Below are 25,561 nucleotides of genomic sequence, written 5' to 3'. Positions count from 1 at the left end.
GCAACCCATTGGAAAGCTTACCTAACACATTGGAGGTCATAACAACATTTGGTAATTTGGCCGGATTTTATATCAACAAAGAGAAATCCAAGATGTTAATTAAAAACCTAAGAAAGCAAGAAAAAGAAGAACTAGAAATGATATCAGGAATAAAAGTAGAGAAGAAAAGTATCTAGGAGTATGGCTTGCACCCAGAAATTTGAATTTATTCCAAGATAATTACAGTAAAGCCTGGACTGAAATTTTAAAAACCCTCCAAAAATAGAATCAAATGAATTTGTCACTGTTAGGAAGAGTATCTGTAATCAAAATCAACGTCCTTCCCAAGATGATCTTCTTGTTTCAATCACTACGAGTGATAAATAATAATAATTGCTTTAAGCAATGGAAAGAAAATTTATTAAACTTTATATGTCGGGGGGAGGGGGAAACCATGGATTAAATATAAAATTTTAATTGATGCGAAGAATAGAGGGGGGCTTGCCCCCCAAGACTCGAAACTATATTATGAGTCAGCATTTTGTGTTGGATGAAGGAGTGGATAGAAATGAAGAATGTAAACTAAATGAGGTCTTTAGGAAAGACAAAGAAAGAGGATTTGTACAAGGAGGATCAGTGGTATTGGGGAACAACAACAACAACAACAACAAAATTTCCAAAATACAGTCGTACCTTGGATCCCAAACACCTTGCAACTTGAATGTTTTGGCTCCTAAACGCCGCAAACCCGGAAGTGAGCGTTCTGGTTTGCGAACATTCTTCGGAAGCCGAATGTCTGGCATGGCTTCTGTGGCTTCTGATAGGGTGCAGGAAGTTCCTGCAGCCAATCGGAAGCCATGCCTTGGTTGTCGAACATTTTTGGAAGTCGAACGGACTTCCGGAATGGATTCCGTTCAACAACTAAGGTACGGCTGTATATAAAATCCTATTAGAATGGGAGACGAAAGATGAACTGATCAAGGAGGCAATGACAAAATGGGCAATAGACATTGGGCATAGCATTGCAATCTCAGCATGGGAAAAACTTTGGAATAAAACTACGAAGTTTTCGGCCTGTTATTTGATAAGAGAAAACATGCAAAAGATGCTTTATAGGTGGTATTTGATGCCTACCTACCAAATTGGTGGTAAAAATGTACAAAAGAGGTTCCAAGCTGTACTGGAAGTACTTAGAAGCAGAAGGATCATTTATACATCTGTGGTGGTGGTGTAAATATGCCTGAGATTATTGGGAGATCGTATACAATGGCAGAAAAAGATCTTTAAATTTACATTCCCTAAGAAATCAGAAGCATAGCTGTCAAGTGTCCCTTATTTGAAGGGACACTCCCTTATTCCAGTGCCATGTCCCGCTGCTGTCCCTTATTGATGGATGTCCCTTAAATGTCCCTTAAATGATGTCCCTTAAATTTCAAAGGAAGCAGCTCCTCTCCCTCCCTCCCTGCCGTCCCTGTGTTGCTTGGCTGTGTTGCTCACCCAATAAGAAGTCTAAGAACAACTGGGGGGTGGAGCTTGCATGCCTTGTGTGTGGCTAGTTAATGCAAGCTGAGGGCTTTTTTGAATGCTGGACACCATTTTGTTGCACGTGCTGCTGCAAACTTTGCAGTGCAAAGCCAGGCCAGGGAGCCATCTTAAGTTGAGGCTGCATAGGCCTTGTGGTGCATGTGATTCAGATTCTATTCAGTTGAACCTCTGGTTACAAAGTTGGCTGGACAGTGTTCTCGAAGCTACCAGCATGAGTATGACCAGACTGCAGGAGGACAGGAAGACTGGAGTGCCTGGAACAGGTGAGGCCGCAGGTCCCTTATTTTGGCTGCTGGTCCCTTATTTTCAAATCTGTAAGTTGACAGCTATGATCAGAAGCATTCCTTCTGGGTATAATTGGTGATGTGATACCAAATAAGACTCACAATTTATTATTGTATACAACAGTAGCAGGAACAATAGTGTATGCTAGAAATTGGAGACCAAAAGAGACTCCAGGAAAAGAACAATGGTTGTATAGATTAACAGAATATGCAGAACAAGCAACCATGACTACTAAAATAAGAAATCAAGATGAAAAACATACAAGGGATAAGTGGGAAATATTTGGGGAGTATTTAAAAAGATATGACATTAAATTTAGCTTCCAAGCAGGGGAAACTTTATGAACAACAGTTGACAACAACAAAGATATGGAAGGGGAGGAATAGGGTGGATAAATTATTGGATATGCAGCCAAATAAGATATATCTGAACTGCCATGGAAAGCTGGGTGGGAAAGTCTATGTAAAATATTGTATAAGGATGGAAATATGATGTGCAAATATAAAATTGGGGGAAATGCATAAACAATTTAAAAGAAAAAAGAAAACAAAGGAAACAAATCAGTATTTTAGTGTGCATTTCTCCTACTAAAATATTTTATATGCAGTTTTGACTAATGTACGATTTTTTGTTGTTATTGCAAGCAATCTCCCCTAATATAAAGCATTTGTGTATGTTATTTTCCCTAATGTATTCTTCTTAAATTCACACTTTTATCTAATATATGCTTTTTTGTAATAACTGGGTAGAAAAATCAGAAATTGGTTTCTTACCATGAATTTCTGTTTGAAGAGTAGACCAGAGGACATTGTTCTGACAGGACAACTCCTCCCATCGGAGCAGATAGGCAGGGCCCTTTGAAGTCTTTTGCGTCTCCTTCCACTGGTGGGAGCCCTCCAGATTGAACTGGCAGAGCTAAAAACAACTCATCCACCCATAGCCCAAAATAGTCATGTCTGTTTCAAAAAACTACCACAGTGGACACATATATGTAAGCTGAGAATTGCGTAACATCACACTCTCACCAACCATTCAAACGAACATCAAGTATGTCATGTCGGTGGAGGGGAAAACTCAAATGTAATCCAACCCTGTTACACCATCATCCCACCCACCCAAAAGACATGGATGCAGAGAGCGAAAGGAAAGGGATTCGGAAGAATGCCTTCCACTCTTCTTTTCAAACAGAAATTCACTGTAAGAAACCAATTTCAGTTTTTGCTCAAGTGAACTGGAGGACTGTGTTTACGATTTTATTTAGACAGAACTTAGGAATTCCACAAGTCTTTGCTTGTGGCATTTGCTGGGCTTTCGGTGGGGAAGAAAGTTTCTTCTTCCTTGATTTCTAGATGACCTAAGGAGTTTATTGTCCAGGCTTATGGGGCTCTGGGAAGGTTCTAAGGGGCTTACAGCTTATTCGTTATTTTTTTTTTTTAAATAATATTTATTAAGATTTTCAGAGATACAGAAAGAAAAAGAATAGAATACATTCAAAGCCTTCTTTTCAAACACCCTCTTTCCGGGACTCCCTCCTTCCCCCACCCCTACCATATTCCCCTATCATATTGTTGGCTCCACAAGTTCTCAGTTCTAATTAAAACTTAATTTGTTTAAACCATTATTCAAATTTAAATTTAAAATTATTCAGTCCTCACCAGTACCCTTAATAAAAGACAAGAGTTCTCTCCCCAGGGCCCACCCCCTTTCCATTCCACAATTTCCCCTTTTTTTTAGTGATAAAGACACCTCACACAATAAAGAAATAAGAAACAAGAAATAAAAAGTATAGTAAATGAAAAAAAGCCAATTCAAAAAATAGTTGACAAGCCTTTGGATTCTAGTACTCCCCCCCCCCGTCCCCGGTTTAATTTCCCCCTGACCACTAATCCATATTGTCTGCCTGGAATTCTTAAAGACCATAAATCACATTTTCCCCCCGATTCCTTGCTGGCTTTTTTCTTTTTATAATTATTTTTAAAGTTATTTTTAAACCATTTAATTTCCAATCTTTAATAAAGCTCCCCCCATTGTTCTTTCCAAGTTGTAGTCCAGTTTCCTCTTGTTCCGCTGCCAAAACGTTCTAATTCAGAAGTTTAGTAGGTCTGCAGGGATTATTGTTATTCAGGAACAAAAACATACGTTCAGTCCCTTCCTTTCTTCAATAGAAAATTCTATTGTTTAGCTAAACACCCTGTAGACACAATATTGTTTCCGTTTCGCAGCTTTCCCAGAAGATAACCAGTCCTGTAGAATTCCAATGGTATTTTTCCACTTACGACCTTCTTTGTAATGTCCCGAAACTCCTCTAGGGGGATTGTTGTAACTTTGTTTTCTCTAGTCCAAAAGTCCGATTGTTATCCATGTTTTCGCCATTTTATATCCAAGTTTTGACAAATTGTAACAAATTGTAGCAAAATTAACCAGCAAAGTCCTCATAATCAAGTCCTCTTTAAATTTCGGACTTTGACAGCTACTTTGGCAGCTGTCAAAATCTCCTTCGCTTTTCGCCAGGCTCTCTCCTCAATCACCCCGGTTCCCAGGGGGGGGGGTTACGTTTTTCTTCTCCCTCAATTCTTCCTCCAGCACAGTTCTTGTAGTTTCCCATCGTGGAATTCTTAGTTCTTATCAGCAATTCAATTCTTTTTGGACCTTGGTTTCCCAGTCCTTGTTTTGGAAGGTTTACAGTAGGGAGGGGGACTGACTTCCTTTTTGGATCCCCCCCCCGCTCGTATCAAATCCGAAAAAAAAATTCTTTTTTTCTCCTTTTAAACCCGGTTTCCAAATTACTCACGGGTTGTTGTTACAAATCCGAATTCTCAATGGAAGAAGTCAGCGCTCTCCGCCGGATGGCATGCGGCTTCGCTCGGCAGGGATAGCAGAGGACTCAAAGCACCACGCTTCTCCCCGGCACCCGATCCGTAGCCTTTAAAAAGGCTCCTTCACGAGTCGGGAGGGCGCTAGCAGTGCCAGCCGAGTCTCCATGTCCACGGCCTCCGTGGCCGTGGTTTTTAAGGGTCCCCGCGTCGCCGATGCGGTAGGACCCAGCCCCTGCCGAGCAGGCTCCCTCCGGAGCTCGGAGGGAGTCCGCCATTCGGCGATGGCGCCAACCCGGAAGTCCTTACAGCTTATTCGTTAAGGGGAGCTACCACTTTGGCTGCCTTTGGAACTTCTGAGGAGGAAAATGGACTGCTGACACTCCAGTCAGCAGAGATAATTACACGTTGGTTTAGGAAAACCATGGTAATATCTAAATAAGGGAGTTCAGGAAGAGCCTCACATGCTCAGAAGAAGACATTCGCCATGCCGGAGATAGAAAGTTTTTTGGAGTAGAGCAGGCATGTCCAACAGGTAGATCGCGATCTACTGGTAGATCACGGAGTGTTCCTGGTAGATCCTGGTTGATCTCTGGCCCCTCAGCAATTTCCTTACATAAAAGCAGCAAATAAAAAAACAACCCAAATCTCCACAACTTTGGCTTCCTAAAATCACTGCCAGTTTTTTTACAACAATGAGTAGATCACTGCTAGTTGTTGGGTTTTTTTTTACATTGTGTGTAGATCACAGTCTATTGGGAGTAGAGGATCTTCTTGAGCAAGGAATATTCACTGGACCAACACACTGCATAATAGCCCTTAAATCATGGCACCAAGTGGGCAAAACCTTCTTTTGACTATTGCTAAGACTGGAAGCAAATATAAAATGGATTTTCTGTCTGCCAGTTAATTAGCAACTGGAAAACTAACGGACTGCTGGGGGATGAAAAAGCACTAGTATGCTACTACAGCAGTAAGAATGCTACTCGCCCCAAAATGGAAAGAAGCAGAAGTCCCAGAAAAGGAAGAATGGATACAAAAACTTATGGAATATAAAGAAATGGCAAAGCTTACCGGAAGAATAAGAAATCAAGATAACAAACTTTTAATAAAAGAATGGAAATGGTTTATTGAGTATTTGCAGATAAATTGCAAACAGATAAAAACATTTGCAGGGTTCTTGTAATAACCTGCAGTTTCATAAGAGTTTATATTTAAAGTAGACAATTAAGTGAGCAAATTACCGTATTTTTCGCCCTATAGGGCACACTTTTCCCCCTCCAAAAATGAAGGGGAAATGTGTGTGCGTCCTATGGGGCAAATACAGGCTTTCGCTGAAGCCTGGAGAGCGAGAGGGGTCGGTGCGCACCGACCCCTCTCACTCTCCAGGCTTCGCACAGCTCTGCGCAACCCTAGGTAGCCCAGCGCGAAGCCACGCCAGGCTCCCAAAGGTTGCGCAGAGTTGCCTGCATTCCGAAGCCTGGGGCGTGCTGAAGAGCGCGCCCAGGCTTTGCACAGCTCTCCGCAAGCCTGGGGAGACCGGCGCGGCTCCCTAGGCTTGTGGATAGCAGGCTGTTCTGGGGGCCGGGGTCGGGGGAAGCTCAGGCTTCCCCCGCGCCAGCCCCATGCCTCCGGGGGAAATATATTTTTTTCCTTTATTTCCCCCCCCCCAAAAAAAAACTAGGTGCGTCCTATGGGGCGGTGCGTCCTATGGGGCGAAAAATACTGTAAATGAATTTGGATATGCAGAAGATATTAAAAAATAAATTTAAGGAACCGCAGAAAGAGAGGGAAGGAAGTTAAACATTGAAATTTTAAGATGCTTGCAAAATTAATGAAATGTATACCGTATTTTTTGCTCTATAAGACTCACTTTTTCCCTCCTAAAAAGTAAGGGGAAATGTGTGTGCGTCTTATGGAGCGAATGCAGGCTGCACAGCTATCCCAGAAGCCAGAACAGCAAGAGAGATTGCTGCTTTCACTGTGCAGCAATCCCTCTTGTTGTTCTGGCTTCTGAGATTCAGAATATTTTTTTTCTTGTTTTCCTCCTCCAAAATCTAGGTGCGTCTTGTGGTCTGGTGCGTCTTATAGAGCGAAAAATACGGTAAATTTAAAAAGTATAAATAAAAACCTAGAAAAAAAGAGAAGAAAAAGGATGAGTTCTGGGTCTAGCAAGGTGCCCCTTTGTAGTCCACTAGGAGAAGCAGAGAAGGGGCAGGGGGACATTTAAGCTTCATATTCCAATTTCCGCCCCCGCAAACTGGAACACTGATTTACAGGTTTGAAGTGTTCGTAATCCAAAAAGCACCAAAAAGCACTTCCTATACCCCTGTATTGCAGACCAACCCTGGGATTATCTTCCACCGCTTCCCCTGCCACCTTTCCCAAGGAAACTTCATCTGCAAAGGAGGAGCAGGAGGAGAAACAGAGCTCACCTTGAGCACTGCCTTTAATGGATATTCTAACTTTTAAGCTTTAAGCCAGGGCAAGACGGGGTAACAGCAGTTCCCACCTCTTCCTTGCACACTCACTACTGCCTCTGTTCCCCTCAGTAGGGAGTCACCTGCCACCTCCACATGGGAAGTGGCAGGAATCATTCGATATGCTGTGGCTTCTAAGGCCTGCTTGGAGTGCTCTAAGGTCTGCACCTGCTGCTCTTGAGTCTTCCCCACTTGTCTATTGGAACTTATTTTGATATCGTGGGGATAAGTTACAAAGGCAGGAATTGTACGGTTTGAGTACTTCCTACAACTTCTTCTCGACTTTCCATCTCCATAATGCAATTCTCTTTCTCCAGAATCATCTCCACGGAAGGTAGTAACAAACTCCAAAGGAAAATTCAGATGACTATGTTTAAAAATGTGTAGGGAGTATTTGTGAAGATGAATGGTCAACCAGGAAGGTTTTCTCACCCCTGGGCTGCTCTTCCACCTTCCATGTTGACATCATCTGATTCTGATATTCTCCTCGCCCCCTCCTCACATTCTGCAGGGTTACCGTAGAGACAGCAAGAAACAACTTTGCATCATTGCTATTCCGTTGCCCACTTCTTACCGGACATCGTTCAGTAAGCAGTGTGAAGCGTGCTCTCAGATTAGATGATTGTGGTTTTTGTGTCAGCATTCCTATCAACATGGCAGGTAGGAAATTGTGCCATCTAGATGTCCACCTGTTCTGCTTCATTGTCCCATGAAGCAGACAGAGAAGCCAGCTGAGAAGTTAAGGATTTATAGCTGGGGAATGGATGAAATCTTTGGACAACTTAGAGACAGTAACATACATGCAAGTGGATGCTGTGATAGACAGCAAGAGAAAATGGAGAAAGGCAGATTCCTTTAAAAAGCCACCCCAGTTAGTCAAGGTCCCAGTACCCTCCATGGGGCTTAGATAAGCCATGACTAAGGCCCATTCAATGGTCTTCAGTGGGATTTAATCTTGAATATATCTTTCACTAGATGTGCCGGTGAACTCTGAGGCTCCTTCAAAATCACATATATATGTTTGGTACTACTGTCCATCTACATTGCATTTTGTATAACAATGTACATTGCACTTGTCCAAAGCAGCTTACGAACCAAGAGTTTCCAGGGAGCAACAACACAAAACATCAGTTTGGGAGGAAAAGCAGTAGATAAATAAGTAAATGTCCATAAATGATCCACACTGATCCAGAACAAAAGCAGTTTCGTTAGATTCTGCTCTTGTGTGAGAGCCTGAAATAGCAATTGTTCCTTAGATGAATGATGATCTTTGTTGCTGTTGTAACCCCTATCTCACTGAATTTTAGAAACAGGTGAGCTTAACAGGTGTAAGGTTTAGCCGGTGCCTAAATCTTTAACCGGGGTGGGCCTCTACCATCACAGAACCTTAGGCCCCATTCCACTAGAACAGAGGAACCCCACTGTTCAGATTGGGAGCCCTGTCCCAATGCCATCAGCTGCAAACAAGTAAATGATTCTGGTCTTCCAGCAGGGAGAAGCCCAAACCACCCTGGGACCTACTCGTACAGGAGTAGTTGCAAACAAAAATGAACAAAATTCAGGCCTCTTTGCAGACGATATAATTTTATGCACCTCTGACTCTATCACAGCAGGTAAAATACTATGTACAGAGTTGGAACAGTTCTCCAGGGTCTCAGGATTGCAAGATACTTTTAAGAAAACAGAGGTCATGCTTTTTCATACACCACCCCATTCATATACAACAGACTTTTACAGCAATGTTGAAGATTCCAATAGCTAGGAAAAGTTCTAGATATCTGGGGATGCAAATTACCCAAAATTTGAACAAACAAGTTGTATCGGTTTAATTATATTACGGTTTGGAAAGCTCTAAATATGGATATAATACATTGGAGTAAATGAAGACTCTCCATTATAGACAAATTAGTTGCATTGAACAGGGCCGTCTTTACCCGAGGGTGCAAGAGGTGTCGTGCACCCAGGCAAAAAATGGGGGGGGGGCAAATGTATACCTACTGTATACTGGTCCCTCTCGATCGACGGCAGTGAAAAGCAATGGAGCGAAAGTCCCCACCTGCCTCCTCTGTAACTGGAACGTAGGGGCAGGCAGAGGTGCTGGGTAAGCACTTCTCCTGACACAAGCCCCCCATACTGCCATTCAGAAGCAGAGGTTCTCCTAATAATTGGATCTTAATTGGCATAAAGCAAGGCACACGCCAGAGGAGATGTGATTACCAGAACTGTGGACTATTCAGCTACACCAATCTGAGGTTTGAGATTGAGAAAAGACTTTATTCTGTTTTGGAGGTGGCTGGTGGAAAGGGAAGCCCTATTGTTTATATTACGGTAGTTTCTAAATTTATGATTTGGCAACCCTCTCCAAGCGCAAGTTTTAAGGATATACAAGTGAGGATTGATTGCTGGATGGTGTAATATTGAGATTAAAAAGAGAGAGTTGAAGCTAACCCCCCGAACAATGGAAAAAGAAAAGAGACTAAAAGGAGTTCAGACATAACCTAAGAGGAAGAATTCTGGCCAAAACTAATATGCAACCGTAAAGATGAAAGGATTCTAGTGGCTGCGGATGAAATGTGGCATAGGGGCGACGAGGATGCTGGTGAATCAAAAGGAAAGTGCTGCCAGATAATCAGCAGATATCTTTGAAACAGCTCCCCCTTCCCAGATTGAAGAGGGAATGGCAAATCTTCTAGATTTCAACCATTCAGAGGGAAGGAGTGGACTGTTGTTTATATGGAACTGCCTGAGCATTATGGGATGGAGCTAAGGCGAGCAAGTAGGAGCTAACCATGAGATCATAGCTCCACCCTGAATTACACTGGGAAAGAAACAGCAGCAGCGGGAGAAGCTCAAGGACGTGACAGCATACAAGGGCAATGAAACCAACAATTGTACATATTATATTGTCACACACAGACTGGGGGGGGGACAATTAGCGTTCCTCACTTGAAGTTCTATAAAAGGTTAAGTAACATAATAACAGAATAGAAATCATTAAGAATTCAGCTGTTGTCTAAGTGATTAATTTGTTAAATGGAATATAACTAGAAGTTAATGAAAATATGAAAGACAGTAATATCAAATCATAATGGACGCATCAAGCACAGCACACAGGAAACCACTTTAATGAAATTGTATTAATTTGGAATTAATTGGTATTTGTATACTTGGGTTAAAATTGGAAAATTAATAAAAATAATTGACCAAAAAAAGCTTAATTACTGATGACTCTAAAAGAATACAACTGATAAGAGCTAAGTCTGTTTTAAATCTTCATTTTATACTGCCACTAAGTCTGCGTCTTGTATGTGCTGTATTAGCTGTGAATACTAAACTGAACCTTATCTGTGTGAGAAAGGAATGCGTACAAGTTCCTGGAAGCAGAGACTGCCAAGGGGGAGATTAATGGAAACCAACATGGGAAAGACAACACTGAATGCCTCATTAATCATTGGTATCATGCAATAACTACTAGATGAACAGCTGACAGAATTAAGAGCTGAGATGTGTAGAACGTTAAAAGAGATTGGATCAAAGATACATCAGACTAGAGAATGCACAGGACCTGTGGAAAAAGATGTGGCTAACAGCAGACAAAATGGGTAACAGCGGACAATGAATTGGAGTGGATATCCATACAGCTATCTGGAGCATTAAACAGAGAAAGGATGCTGCTGTAATGCCAGAAGAGATGAATGGATTTATGAGCAGGGACAACCAGAGGTGGTAGAGATGGAGCTGAAAGAGAAAGGGCCTTGTGTACAAACTGAAGTGAAAACAGAAAATAAAATGCCTCTAAGCTCTTGACAACTGGTCTAGAAAAAGAATGGAAAGAGCGGAAGGATATTTCCTTTTCCCTTTAGATCAAGAAAATGCATGGCCAACAGGAAATGGGTTTGGAATATATGGAACTGAGTATGAATTAATGAAGATACAAAAAGGAAATAAGAATGGACTATTACATTTTTAAGATTTGTCAAAACCTTTGAGGAGAAATTCATCGTAGTGGACCAGAGAATGACTATTTTGGACATTTAATGATAATAATCATTGAAGAGCTACTTTTGGAGTTTTTGAGTGGAAAGGGCAGAATTTGAGATGTCTGGAATGGAAGATTGAGAAAACAAGACCTAGCAGATTGGGAAACATCTGGACAATATAGATGATATCCTGGAGTGCATACTTTGAATATTTTGGATAATTGTCATAATTAGCAGACAGAGAATTGGAAACCTTTTTTCTTTTTCTTTCTTTTCTTTCTCTTCTTATCTTTCTATGATCTCTAATACTTGTTTTCTTTCTGTTCTATCTATTTTTATGCTTTGCTTTTTGAAGCTCCCGAATTTGGATTAATGAAGGAGACACGGGAAGTTGATAGATGGAAGACAAGGGGACATGTGAGGGGCAGAGTAGAAAGGATCCCTCAGGGTGGGAGGCTGGAGGGAAGATGGGGAAGCTCCCAGGTGGGAGCTGGGAGAGTTCACTCTTCTGTGTGTGGAGTAGAGTGGTACCTCGAGTTACAGACGCTTCAGGTTACAGACTCTGCTAACCCAGAAATAGTACCTCAGGTTAAGAACTTTGCTTCAGGATGAGAACAGAAATTGTGCTCTGGTGGCACGGCAGCAGTGGGAGGCCCCATTCGCTAAAGAGGTGCTTCAGGTTAAGAACAGTTTCAGGTTAAGAATGGACCTCCAGAATGAATTAAGTTCTTAACCCGAGGTACCACTGGTAAGGGCTAAGATATAATTGTGATAGAGGGCCTTGCTTTCACTTTCACTTTTTTTTCTCTTTTCTTTCTTTTCTTATTCTTGCTTTTTTCTTTTTTCTTTTCTCTAGGTCAATTAGGTTTTTATTGTATTTTTTGTTGAAAACTTTTAACATAAATTGATTAAAACAAACAAACCAAGGGGCTACTGGTGTGGTGGTTGCCCAACTCAGAATTGTGGTGTGTGTGTTATAAGTATCCATTCCTACCTGCATAACATCCCGTTTAGAACCCCAGACAAATGCAAGAGGGGTATATAACTGTAATCAACTACAGAGAGCAACAGTAGTGGGGATCCTGGTTTGCAGGATCTCATCAGTTCTGACACTATGGCTGAAGAACGCTCTGCTCCCGTAAGGTACAGCAAGAAAAAAAAATGGTTCTGGTCCCTGGAGAAAAGCCTGCCCCAACCAGCCTCTCGTGCCCTGGCGGGACAAGAAAAAATGAGATTGGCTGAAAACAGGAGAGTGAGGAGAAAAGCAGCCGAATAAGTCACTGTCCCACTTGTTTGTCACCAGGGTGGCCCAAGAAATGTTGGCACCTGAGGCGAACCAGAAAATGCCCACCTCAGGGATGAGTGAAGAGCCACACTTAGGATAAAGCAGTGGTGGGGTGGGGAGAGAAATCTGTATCGGGAAGCAGGGTGGGAAGAAGAAGAAGAGGAGGAGGAGGAGGAGGAGGAGAAGGAGCAGCAGCAGCAGGAGGAGGAGTTTGGATTTGATATCCCGCTTTATCACTACCCTAAGGAGTCTAAAAGCGGCTAACAACCTCCTTTCCCTTCCTCCTCCACAACAAACACTCTGTGAGGTGAGTGAGGCTGAGAGACTTCAGAGAAGTGTGACTAGCCCAAGGTCACCCAGTAGCTGCATGTGGAGGAGCGGGGAACGCGAACCTGGTTCACCAGATTACGAGTCTACCACTCTTAACCACTACACCACACTGGCTCCCACTGGAAGAGACCAGCAGCATCTCCTATTCGCCAAGAGTTGACATGGGGGGCTGCTGAGGAGATGCCGGATCCAACCTCCAAGGAGTGTGCTGCAATTGTTGCTGCCACTGCAGCAGTGGTGGCAGTGCCAGGCAATGCATTCCTTGGAAGCCAGATCTGCTGCCTTTGTGGATCCTGTCATCTGAGGCGGTTGCCTCACCTTGCCTCATGGGTGAGCCCACTCTGCCTCTTACCGAAGCTCCAAGTGTACAGCTGGAAAACTTCCCCCCAGAGCCCAAACTCCATTCAGCTCAGTCACGTAAGCTAGCAATGCCATGGAAGTTGCAAAGGCAAAAAAAAGTATGGTACGTCAGACTCTATTTTAAAGGTTTGTTTTTCCTCTGCGAGGCTCAGGTCAGTTCAGCTGGCAGCAGAACTGCCCCTGAACTGAGTTTGGAATGAAGGTAAATTGCCCCAGCACAATCTACCCAGGCATGAATTATGCTGGCTTCCTTAAATTCGGATTGCTCCATAAGAACTGGTGGGAGGGAGGGAGGAGGAGGGTGGCTGCAGCCATGGCTAATGGGCGAGAAACAACAGTCTCCACATAGCAGCTTCACCAAGCCAAACAAGGTCCCCACCCTCCATGTGGAAAACCACATGCCAGAATGGAATATTAAAGTGGATTTTCCAGGTAAGATCCATAAGTAGCAAACAAGGAGTCCTGCAATTTCCTGCTCATGGATCTTTCAGGAAGAAAAGTTGGAGGGGGCGGGGAGAGAAGGAGGAGGAGGAGGAGAGGGAAAAAAGAAAAGAAAAAGGGAAAGAAATATGTGGGGATTTTCCATCCCCACATAAAGTTTTGTGCATGCATTTCTCCACAGGAACTGTTCCAAAAGTGCTCTGGAAAAGGAAAACATGATGTCAGGAGAGGCCCTACGACTACACTGATCGCTGTCCTTAATGTTTACCCATTGTCTGCTGGCAAACCCCTGCTCCTCTTCCCACAAAATAAGGGCACTCCCCCCCCTTTTTTTTTTGCCTAGGGTGTAACTCAAGTGTGCTTTTGCCTTCCATCCTGCAGCACAAAAACCTGCCCCACCTCAACAGCCACACCGTCTGCTACACCCGACTTGCCCCCTCTGGACTCCGTTCCACACACCCCAAACATGCTGCCTCCACTCCCCACCTCATGCAGTCCCCCTACTCAGGACAGGGCTGGGATGTTTTCTGCAGGGAATAATCAGTCAGTGTCTGGTTGGTTTATTCTAGGAGCTGGCTTCTGTCTCGAGAGCTGGGAACAGTTCTCTTCAAGCTGTGCTGCCAGGGAGAGAAGCATCACCCTCCACAGACCCCTCCTAATTAATGCAGCAGATTAATTCCAGAGGGTGAGAGGAGGGGATTGGGGAAACCTCAGGTGCCCCAGGCCAGTTTTCTGGAGTAGGAAGCCAAGGGAGGAGGGTGACCAGTGCTTTTATTTGGGAGGGGTGTACTCAAGGGTACACAGTACCGGCACCATTTGTACTGGAAGAAAAGTACTGGTTAAAAGTGTGGCACCCACTGTAACAACTTCATGGTGAGTACTTGCACCTTTTTTTCTAGAAGAAAAGCACTGCTGGTGAGTGAGCCTCTGGCCGGGAGCTGAATGCAGTCCCCAGGCCTCTCAGACTTGACCTCAGAATTCTCCCCAAGCCACCACCAGTTGCACTTCACACCCTGGGTGCTTTTTGCATGGATAGATGTGTGCCCTTGAACTCTGATAATGCCTCTTGCTTGCCTGGATGGAGGATAGGGGTGTCTGTGCAGAAACTAGCCTACTGTACAAAGGGGAGGATTACACTTGTTGTTACACCCGCCTTTGTCTCTAGTTCCATGTGCCACTGGCATGTGGACCTCAGAAGGCTGCCCAGAAGGGAATGTGGCTCTTGGGCTGGAAAAATGTTCCTCACCTCTGTGCAAAGGGAACATAAGTGCCTCTGCACACTTCCTTCAGATGTTCCATTGCAGCAGCTGGGCAGTGTTCCAACCCAGTTGCAGGGAAGCAAGTCTGGTGGAGGTTTTAAGCAGGATTTGCACTGCCAGCACAACCATCTTTCCTTCCAGATGTCATAAAAGTTAGTTCAGATGAAGTGGTTGTCCTAAGGAGATATGGATTGTATGCTCAAGGCACCTTGCTAGGAGAAAGTGGGACTGGAAGTTGTGTCTGGGTTGCAAGATCATTATTACTATTACTATTATTATTATTATAAGATTCAGGTAGGTAACCATGTTGGTCTGATGCAGTAAAAATAAATAAAAAAATTGTCCAGCAGCACCTTTGAGACCAACTAAGTTTGTTCTGGGTATAAGCTTTCGTTGTATCTGAAGAAGTGTGTATCTGAAGAAGTGTGCATGCACGCGAAAGCTTATACCCAGAACAAACTTAGTTGGTCTCCAATTGGTCTCCAATTGCCACTGAACAATTTTTATTTATTTATTTTGATTATTCTTATAAGTCTCTCTCTCTCTCTCTCTCTCTCTCTCTCTCTGTGTGTGTGTGTGTGTGTGTGTGTGTGTGTGTTAAAACGAGGTGCTTCTGGTACTCATATATTGATAAAACTGCCATAGGTGCTAGGGCTGGACAATATCTGGTTTTCAACATCATGATATATCACCAGCTAAACATTGTGATATATCAATGTATTGTGATGTCTGAAATAAGGATGGAACTATGCAGAGGTGAACAGGGTAATGTCCTGGCAACTGCTACTACTTAGGGGTCTAAAACTGATAAATGATGATATTATCAATCACCACACAGTCACTTTCATCAGCAGACAAGCCAAAATGCATCCAAACAGGACTTTTGGTTTTTTGGCTTAGCTACCAAATGGTGGTATTCAGGACAATTCAAAGGAAAGTCATGAGTTATAGTGAAGATAAATAATCTGGGACTGCCAGCAGGCCTGCCAGGCGGCAGAAGTGGCAGCAGCCTGGCAGTGGCAGCAAAACCATTGGCAACCTTGCAGGCTTCACCATGGCCACAGCAGGTGGTGGCAGTAGCAGCAGCAACCTGCAAGGCTTCATGGCAGAGGCACAAGAAGTGGCAGCCTGCAAGGCCTTGCCCCAGCGACGGGAGGTGGTAGCAGAAGCAGTGGCAGGCTACGAGGTCATGTCATGCCGGTGGGAGCCAGCGGCAGAAGGGGTGGTGGCCTGCCAGGCCATGTCACGGGAGCGGGAGCCAGTGCAAAAATAATGCTGGGCTTGCAGGTCGCCGTGAACAGTCATGCGCCCTGGCCCCTGCAAGCCCAGTGCTGCTCTTGCTAGCAGTGCTGGGCTCTCAGGGAGGGTGCCTTGAGTTGTTGCTTCCTTCTCACAGTGCCCTCAGCTGGGGGGGGGGGTGAGGTGGCTGAGAAGGACACAACAGACAAGCACCCTGGCCTGAGAGCCAGCTGCAGAGTGCCGTGACAAAGACGCAACAGCTCATAGCAGCCTCTCTGTAAGCAGCACCGCTCACAAAAGCAGCACTGGGCTCGCAGGGGGACCATGGGGCATGCCTCTTGCGTCCTTCGCAAACCCCCCCCCCAGCTGAAGGGTGCTGAGAAGGATGTAATAGCTCATGATGGGGCAGGGTGCTGTGATGTGCCCCCTAAAAACTGCACCTGGGGTGACAGCCCCCTCAGCGTCCGTCCGTCCCCCCCTGCTATGGGGTAAAGGAGAGTGGATCAGCTTGGCCTGAACGGTGGCCATACCTTCACTACCTGTGATTACTTCCAGACCTGCAGTTCACCCATCCCAGCCACAGCTGTTGCAAGCTGGTGTGTTCCAAGCACCTTAATCAAGTGCAGGCTGCGGTGCTAATAAGTGACTTTAAACAGGGCTGTCATTTTTGGATAGAGAAACAACAGCCTGGTTTGTGGGAGGGAAAGGCGAGATGAAGAACCGTGGGGGAGAGGAGATAAATCTACATATAATTAACATGTAAGCTCTTTCAGTGTTTTGAAGTAAGGAAAAAGAGCAGCCAAGGAGCTAAGCTCAAGAAGTGTCACCAAGGAAAGTTCACCTGCACCTGTTAGACTTACACTGACCTCCAGTGGCCAGTTGGGCACATTCCATTGGCCTCTGCTTGACGGCAATTTGACGGCAGAGTAGGGATGTTGTGAGACAGAAACAGTCTGTATGCTGGTGGGGATTTGAATGGTGCAAAGAATTGCTGTTAGTTTTAGGCTTCCAAATGTCTGGCATAGGTAGAAAAGACCACTGCCAAAAGGGAAATCAAAACTTCCTGATTTACAAAGGTTTGCAAAGATATGGCGAGGGATCAAAGCTCAGTGGTAGGTTGTGTGCTTTAGTCACAGAAAAGTGCCCCTGACTGATCTCTGGTACCTTCAGTTAAACAGACTGCAGATGATGCAGAAGGCCCCAGAGAGCTGTTGAGGGCCAGAGGAGATTCTGCTGGGTTAGAAGGGCCCAATCTAACTTGTTATGAAGCAGCTTCCTAAAGTCTCTATGGTGCTAAGAGCCAGCTCAGAGAAGAAATAAGTGCTTGCATGCCACAATGCAGCACTGAGAGCCAGTGAGGACCAAAGAGAGCAAATATAGTTAAAATGGCCATCTATCAGTTAAGAAGAGAGTCAAACACTCCCTCTTTAACTCTAGCTAAAAAGAGAATTGAAGGAGAAGGAGCTTGGCTCTGATTTAAGCACATGCCAGAGATACCATCTCTGAGGGGAGGAACATGAGCACCTTCTCTTTTACTATAGAAGATTTTGAGATGCCATTCTATGCAAAATTCCTGGTGTTTGTTGCTCAGGTGTCAGAAAAAAAATGTTGGCATGAATCTCAATTCTCTGCTCACCAACCTTTTTCCTGTTTGTCATCCAGCCTCACAACCAGGAGCAGCCAGAATGGTAGAGCAGTGCTGCAGAGACACCCTCCTGACACTGGCATAACTGCCACTGCCAGGGTATGACTGGATGGTGGTGAAGTCAGGACGGTGTGAGCACACCACTGGAATCAATGCAGCACTTCTTCTAGTGTGCCCACATGGCCCACCAGCTGCTGTTCTCCTTTGCCTTCAAGTGTCTTCTTGCTCCACCCTTCAGCCCTGGTTCTGCTAAGTTCTTACCATAGAAATTTGCAGTCAATTCTCAACTCTTTCTTCCTTCTCTAAATTCACAGCACCTACAGCACAAGCTCAGAGAGACTCTCGGACAAAGTCAAGCAGCTACTAGGCCAAGCTGACTGAATGAGGTAGGTTGAGGCACACCAGACCTCCAGGCAAAACTTTATGCCTTGAACTTATTCCAATGCTGCCAGCTCCACCAAAATCTCAATAGACCTAAAATACATGTTGATCTACTGATTGTCTGAAAATCCTTTGGATGAGACAAGTCTATTATATTTGGCCTTACATCATTCTTTTTTAAATGTTCCACAACAAAGCAGCAAAAAATACTACACAAGTTGTTCCTTCAGTCAAGTGGAGCCAAAGTACAGCCAAAGTCAGATTGGCTGTTGTGTTCAGTGTGCTCTACAATCACTAGGATGTTCAGGCTCAGTTTTGTCTGCCAGGCGCATTGTCTGCAGAAACAAGTTGGCAACCAACAAGGTTTTTCAGAAGGCTTTTAGATGGTCTGTTTCAGACTCAGTGGAGGAGGCCTATTACTGGTCTGATAAATCTTAAGGGTCTGACTAGGAGATGCTGGAGTTTAGTGAGCAAAGTTGAAATGGATTAATAAAGTAGTAGCTCTCTGGGCTGGCTCACTAATAGGATCTCCTCTGCCTCTCTCTCATTTCTCTCTCTTGCTATCTTTTTCATTTGTTTGTGTGAAGAAGAAAAAGGAAAGCAGTGAGTTTAGCACTTGTCAGCGCTGCCCAAGGTCCCAGCTCACACAAGACCAACGCTGCTTCTTCCTCAAGTTAAAAAGTCTTTATTGAAGTCCAGTTTCATTTCCAGACGCGCAGCGCACAACGCTACGTCTATGCCTTAGACCGTAGAAGTCCCATCTGAATCTCCTCCCCCCTGACACCAGCTTAAGATTCTAGCCTTACTCCACCTCTTCCTCTGTTCCTTCTTTCTCTGGGTCCTCCTGCTAGTCGGAGTCTCAGCCCTCCTAGATTCTTCTGACGCTGAGTCCGCCGACTCTTCTCCCCCCCTCCTTCGGGCTTTAGGACCTGGCTCCCAATCTGGGTTTTCTGCTGTCCCGCGCTCCTCCACATTTGAACTTGGCGCGCGCGCGCAGCCTCCCACTTTCCTTCTGACCGTTACACTTGTGTCACTGCTCCCTCTTTCGGGGAGGCTAGCTGGACCTGGCCTTCCCTCCGTTTCCCCACTCCCCGATGGAGGAGAAGCTGGTCCTGACTCATGTGACTCTTCCCCCCCACTGTGCTCTGGTGGGGGAACTGGTCCTAATCCTCCGCTACTCCTTTGGGACTCCCCTCTGGTTCCTTGTTTATGGATCGTCCCCCCTGGGACTCGCCTCGCCCTTACCATAGGCGCCCCCTCCTGGGAATCTTCTGATTCGCTGGAGAAGCTCATGGAATCTCTCGGGCCACTGTCATATTCCCCTACGCTCCCCTCTGATTCCTCTCCTCCACTCTCTATTTGCTCTCTCCCCTGCTCTTCTGCTCCTGAGCCTCTGACAGCACTCTTCTAAGAAAGCAAGAAATAAATTGATGATGTTTTTATTGATGAAATAATCTGCGCTGAGTATGTTGAAACTGTGTGTTCCATGGCTTTGATGGACAAAGTCAAATTCACTGCAGGGTTACCATACCAGAACACTGCTACGAACTGTGCCAGCATACTTTCTGCCAAGCCCCACAGTGCTGGCACCAAGAGGATCACAGGTACAAGCAATGTGTTCTAAAGGAAAAGCAGGGCTCAGGTATCTTTACATCCATTATAATATGCCACCACTGGCTGAGAGGGACACCAGACCATATGTTTTGCATTGGCTGAAGAGAAAGGGAACTCAGGGAGCAACACAGGCCTAAGGCACGGAAACAATAGTGTATTTACAAAGACGTGATGAAAGGTGAATTATAGGAGTTTCTGCCCCCCAACAGGAAGGTGTTTTAATATAGTTTGAGCAGCTGGTGTGTGGAAATTGAATGTTCTACCCTTTATCATATGCCGGCCAAGGGCAGACTGAGGCTGGTGGGGCAGTGCCCCATTTGCCCTAATTGGCCAACTTCCCCAGTTTCATCTCTTGATCCACTCACCTCCCGGGTCTCATTGTTCTGGATCAGCGTGTACAGAGGGACCACATGGTTGATTTCAAGGAGCACAGGTGTAGGACTCAGCTGCTCTTTGCCTGGGCGTCGACATAAGTGGCAAGTAGAGGGGCAGCGACCCTTTTCTTCACAGCGGATCTCCACACCCGATATCAGCTGGTCATCTGACAGCATCTGGGCGGACAACAGGCCCGAGAGGTAGGTGATGAATGGCATGGACTTCAGTTCCTTCTTGTTACCTAGTTCAGTTGTTTCTGGTTTGGGGACAGAGCAGGGAGAGGTGGGATGGAGGGGGGGGGAAACAAAAGTAAAACATTAAAGTTCAGTCCCAAGTAAATTATTTTAGAACTGATATATTAAAAAAGTGGTACCTGCAACAAAATAGTGCAATGTGGAGTGCTCCAGTTCAGAATTTTACCCACCCATGTCTCTTTTTAGCATACTTCATTCATCTTATTCGTTCATCCGCCCCCACTCCAGGTTTCTGGGCTGAACCCCTGACCCCATACAAATACCACACAGAATTATGTGGCCACAGAATATGCTGTTCTCGCTGGGCTGCTGTTGAGGATTTATCCTCTCTCTATATATTTCTTCTTCTAATATTGCAAATTTCAGAGTTCTCCCAGATAGGCTGATACAGAGCTGTCATAACTTACCCTCTAAGTTCACAATTAAGTCTTCAACTGTGTACCCAACAAGTACCCAATCCAGCACAGAGGGTGGAAACAGCTCATTGATGAAGTGAGTGTTCTAAACGGCTTGTACGGTTGCAAGTAATAGTTGTATGAGGATGTAGTTTGAACATTCATTAATCAAAAGTAAAATATGGTTGATCTGTGTGTATGTGTGGAGGGGATGATTTTCCCAGCTCTCAACACCTTTTAAGTTGTTTTGAAATTAAATTGCCAACTGTCTGCATTTGAGCCACCATGGCAAGTCCTGAATTAGAGAGCTGGGGAACAATAGACAGGGATTAAGTGTTGGCCAATGAAGCGAATTACAAGGGCACCAACCACATTAGCCAAAGAATCCTCTTCGCCATTAATTGGTTGTACCAGCTTAGGTGGCACCTCCTGTTTCCCAAAAAAAGCTTCTGAGCAAGTAGCCTGGAATGTTCTGTACTGAAACCAATGCTATGGCTTCGGGACCGCCCCCCCACCCAAAAACTGAGGGTGAAAGAACTGTTGGGGTGCTCCTGCCCTGAGACCTTCTATCTTACACTCAGGCTACGTATATGTGTGTGTGTAAATAAAACCATATTTATCACAAAGAAACCAGTCTCCAGCAACCTTCATTCCAAGGAAACCACGGGGCATGTGATGGCACCCCAATATCTCCCACTGCTTGGAGACTAGACACACACATCTCACACACACACACACACACACACACACACACACACCATCCTTGCCTAAATCTTGAACTTTTCAGGGAGCGCATGCTGTGCATTAAAAACTGGTTTATGTAATTTTCTGCTGCCCTCCAGTGGAGTTATAGAGTTGTAACTTCTGGTGAAGGGAAGTGGGCTGTATATGGTGCTTGAGGGGAGAGGAAGACAGACAAAAATAATTTCCTTCTGAGACTCAGAGATCTCAAAGTGGCATTGTTTGCAGTCACAAGAAAAGCAATTGTGTCCGAAAGCAGAAGCCCTCTGCAGAGATCCAGGGTCCAAAACAGGCTAAACTTATGCAGCTCCCTTCTTTAATGAGGAAACAGCATCCAACTCAAATATTTGGTGAGACCTTATTGCAGTGGCAAAAGGTATCTCATAGCAAGGCAAAAAGAGTGCTTCTGTTATTGCATTTCTATTCTCAAGACAATTGAGGTAGATAATTTGAGGAGGTGGGTGCTGTGAAAGGACACTCGCTGCATTTAGCCAAGACAAGCAATCTTATTTTCTGGGTTCAGCTTAAGGGGAAATGAGTCCTATGTCTACATGGCAGCTCTGACTGGCTGGAAATCTGTGACATAATCCCCTCACCTCCACTTTCTTCTATGAAGCATTTTTTTCTGCAAAAAAAGTTTAAACAACAACAAGTGGGTCAAAAGGAGATTTAAGTGAATAAATGTATACATGATGCTAAAAACCAGACAAAACAGATACCTGAAGCATAAGGGAAAATGCCACACTTGGAAGATTAAGGCAATGCATCCATCAAATGAATATGTAGCAAACAGTGGCGTAGACGTAAAGGGTTGTGCCCAACTAAGTTCCACTACTAAGAACAGAACCTATTAAATAAATGGACCTAAGTCAGACTTGTGCATTAATCTCAATGGGTCTGTTCTGGGTAGAACTAACATTTGATACAACCCACTGAAATTAATCTATCCAAGTTAGTCATGTCCATTACTTTCAAAGGGTCCAATGAGTGGGGTGAACATTGGACACAATTCTAAGAGTTTGGTTTATTATTACATTTCTATTCTACTTTTTCTACAAAGAGCTCAAGGTGATGTACATGGTTCATCACCACCACCGCCACCCTGTCCCTCATAACAACCAAGTGAGGTAACCAAGTGAGGTTGAGACTCTATGGTTGGTCCAAGGCAGGAGTCAACAAACTTTTTCAGCAGGGGGCTGGTGCACTGTCCCTCAGACCTTGTGGGGGCCGGACTATATTTTGGAGGAAAAAATGAATGAAATCCTATGCTCCACAAATAACACAGAGATGCATTTCAAATAAAAGGACACATTCTACTCATGTAAAAACACCAGGCAGGCCCCACAAATAACCAAGAGATGCATTTCAAATAAAAGGACACATTCTACTCATGTAAAAACACGATGATTCCAGGACCGTCCGCGGGCCGGATTTAGAAGGCGATTGGGCCGGATCCTGCTCCTGGGCCTTAGTTTGCCTACCCATGGTCCAAGGTCATGCAGTGAGCAATATGACTTTGTGGGGATTTGGACCCTGGATTGCAGGGTGTTATTCCCTCTGGAAAACCAAAATTCTTTCCCAGATGGAAAGGTCACCTTCAGTGCTTTTCTTCTAGGAAAAAAGGTACCAGTACTACATATCCTCAGAAAAAACAACAACTTAGTGCAACACTGAATTCCTCCCATAATACTCTCGTTTCAACATTTAAGGATCTTCCCAAGAACTAGACTGAATGTTAGGCCTGGCTAAGCCCGACCAATTCAAATACACAAATGCCAAATGTAGAGTGTGCGCACGCACGCACACAAATGAAATAAAGTACATCTCCCAGTCATAACAAGAGCCTGGCAGCACACTCAGACCAGCGTTGAGTTGAGCAGACCAGAGTGGGAAAAGGCTTTTAACTTGCTCTACTAAAGTTGTGCAAAAGTGGGAAGGGAAGGCCACTTTTACAAGGTGCTAGCAGTGTTGGAGCCCCACAAGACTTGCGTTGTGACGTTGCTGTCTTGCCTGCTGGTTAGTAATCCCAACACAAGTTTATTAAAGCATGGAGCACAGCCCTGTTCAATTTATGATTCCTGCTGGGTGGGCGGGGGCACTTCCTACTGTCTCCCATCAAAGTTTCATCACATAGCAGCAGATTTGAAAGCTTCCTGTATCCAAATAAGCCAAAGGGGTTGGGGGGGCACAGCTGGGTGTTTCTCTTCAAAGCTACAACCCAAGGAGCTTTTTTCCAGTGCCTTAGGCATACCTCCTAGTCATCTTAATGGGCAGGCGAAAGGATTGTGGCTTATTAAGCCACCCTTTGAAAGCCAGGTGCTTTCTGAATCCCCATGTCTGTGTGGCATGACTGGGCAGAGAGAGGACCAGGACCTCTGCAGACAGCTCTTTATCTTCTCATAAATGGGAACCTTCTGCTTTCCCCAGAAAGCAGTGTGGTCTTGTGACTCCTACTCAGGTCTCCCCAAAACAACTTGTGGCTCTTGATGATGTAATTTGCTTTAAAAAGGGAAATATTAATATCACACACACACACACACACACACACACACAGCACACTGATTATCCCATGTCCATTTAAATCGATTATTCTGGATCCATTTTAATGTAAAAGGTAAAGGTAAAGGGGCCCCTGACCATTAGGTCCAGTTGTGACCGACTCTGGGGTTGCGGCGCTCATCTCACTTTATTGGCCAAGGGAGCCAGCGTACAGCTTCCAGGTCATGTGGCCAGCATGACGAAGCCGCTTCTGGCGAACCAGAGCAGCTCACGGAAACGCCATTTACCTTCCCGCCGGAGCGGTACCTATTTATCTACTTGCATTTTGATGTGCTTTCAAACTGCTAGGTTGGCAGGAGCAGGGAGCGAGCAACGGGAGCTCACCCCGTCACAGGGATTCGAACCACCGAACTTCTGATTGGCAAGTCCTAGGCTCTGTGGTTTAACCTACAGCGCCACCTGCGTCCCCCATTTTAATGTAGGTTCAGGCAAATTCAGGCTGCACAATGATAGTTGATTGGGAGGTCTGTCATCAGCTCCCCCAAATACTGGACTTTCTGCATTAAAGAAAGTGATGGGGAAAAGCACCAGGGGGGAATGTGGGGTAATCTCTGTGGCACAATGAGTCAGTGCACCTGGCTGTTAACCGAAAGGCTGGTAGTTCAAGCAGGGGGTTGGACTAGATGACCCTCGGAGATCCCTTCCAACTCTATGATGATCTCAGATGGTAGACACAACATCATCTAACCCAGCTGCAAACTAATCAGAATTCTTATCAGGTAGTCAACCTCATTAATCTCTCTGTAAACAAATCAAGATGAATGCTAGATAAACAGGTCATCAGGCACCACCCAGTGTAACCTCCTATGCCATCTTCCAAAAGGTGGGTGGTAGCACTAAAAAAGGTGGGGAGACCTTTCTTCCATGCCTGTAACAAAGAGGAGTTAATGGTTGCAACCATTAACATAAAGGGGGACAAGCAGAACAAAAACAACCCACAAGACTGTTGGGTGTTTTAGTCTTCTCTGTTTTAGCTTATTTCACATTGTTTGGTTTTAAGGTGCCCTATTCATTATTTTTTTTTAATGTTTTGCCATATCTCTAAATTGTTTCCTTTTAAAATTGTTGTCACTGTTTTATTAGACACCTGTATTGCCAAGGCGATCATTTAATGTGCCCTACGCAGAAGAAAGTCCCTCAAGGGCGCTTACTCTGAAGTAATGTTGGAAGTAACTAGGTACAGGATTGATGTGATTGGTGCATGAGGTACTGTACAGTATAAAAACTTGCAATAAGATTTGGAACTCCCTGCCTGGAGAAACCAGACTGGCTGCCTCCTTGTCCTTCTGCTGGCAGATGAAGGCATCCGGGAATTGATTGCTTTTAATTAAAGGGCTAGTGCCATTCTGTTTCTATTGTGATTATTTTATTGGCTTTAATGGATACCACATATGTATATGGTTTTAATTCTATCAATGTTCAATTGCTCTTTATTTTAATGATTGATTTTTCTATATTTTAATGGTTGTTTTTAACTGTACGCTTCTTTGAATCCCGTCACAGAAAAAGGCGGGGTATAAACAACAACAACATCATCATCAACAACAACAGCAGCAGAACAACAGCTTTGGGCAAACACGCACCCTACATACAAATAACAC

General features: G+C 44.6%; 1 protein-coding gene across 3 annotated transcripts in view; it reads right to left on the bottom strand.

Moving 5' to 3' along the window:
* Positions 1-25,561, bottom strand: part of ASTN2 (astrotactin 2) — a 653,023-nt gene that overhangs the window by 122,547 nt on the left and 504,915 nt on the right. For all 3 annotated transcript variants that reach the window (XM_053373809.1, XM_053373810.1, XM_053373811.1), the window contains exon 17: positions 20,002-20,267. In XM_053373809.1, coding sequence (XP_053229784.1) covers positions 20,002-20,267 — 266 coding nt within the window. The remainder of the gene's footprint in view (positions 1-20,001; positions 20,268-25,561) is intronic.

This window comes from Podarcis raffonei, chromosome Z (assembly GCF_027172205.1).
Source record: "Podarcis raffonei isolate rPodRaf1 chromosome Z, rPodRaf1.pri, whole genome shotgun sequence".
In the NCBI taxonomy this organism is placed as follows: Eukaryota; Metazoa; Chordata; class Lepidosauria; order Squamata; family Lacertidae; genus Podarcis; species Podarcis raffonei.
Note: the sequence above shows the minus strand (reverse complement) of the source record. Positions and strands in the feature narration are given on the sequence as shown.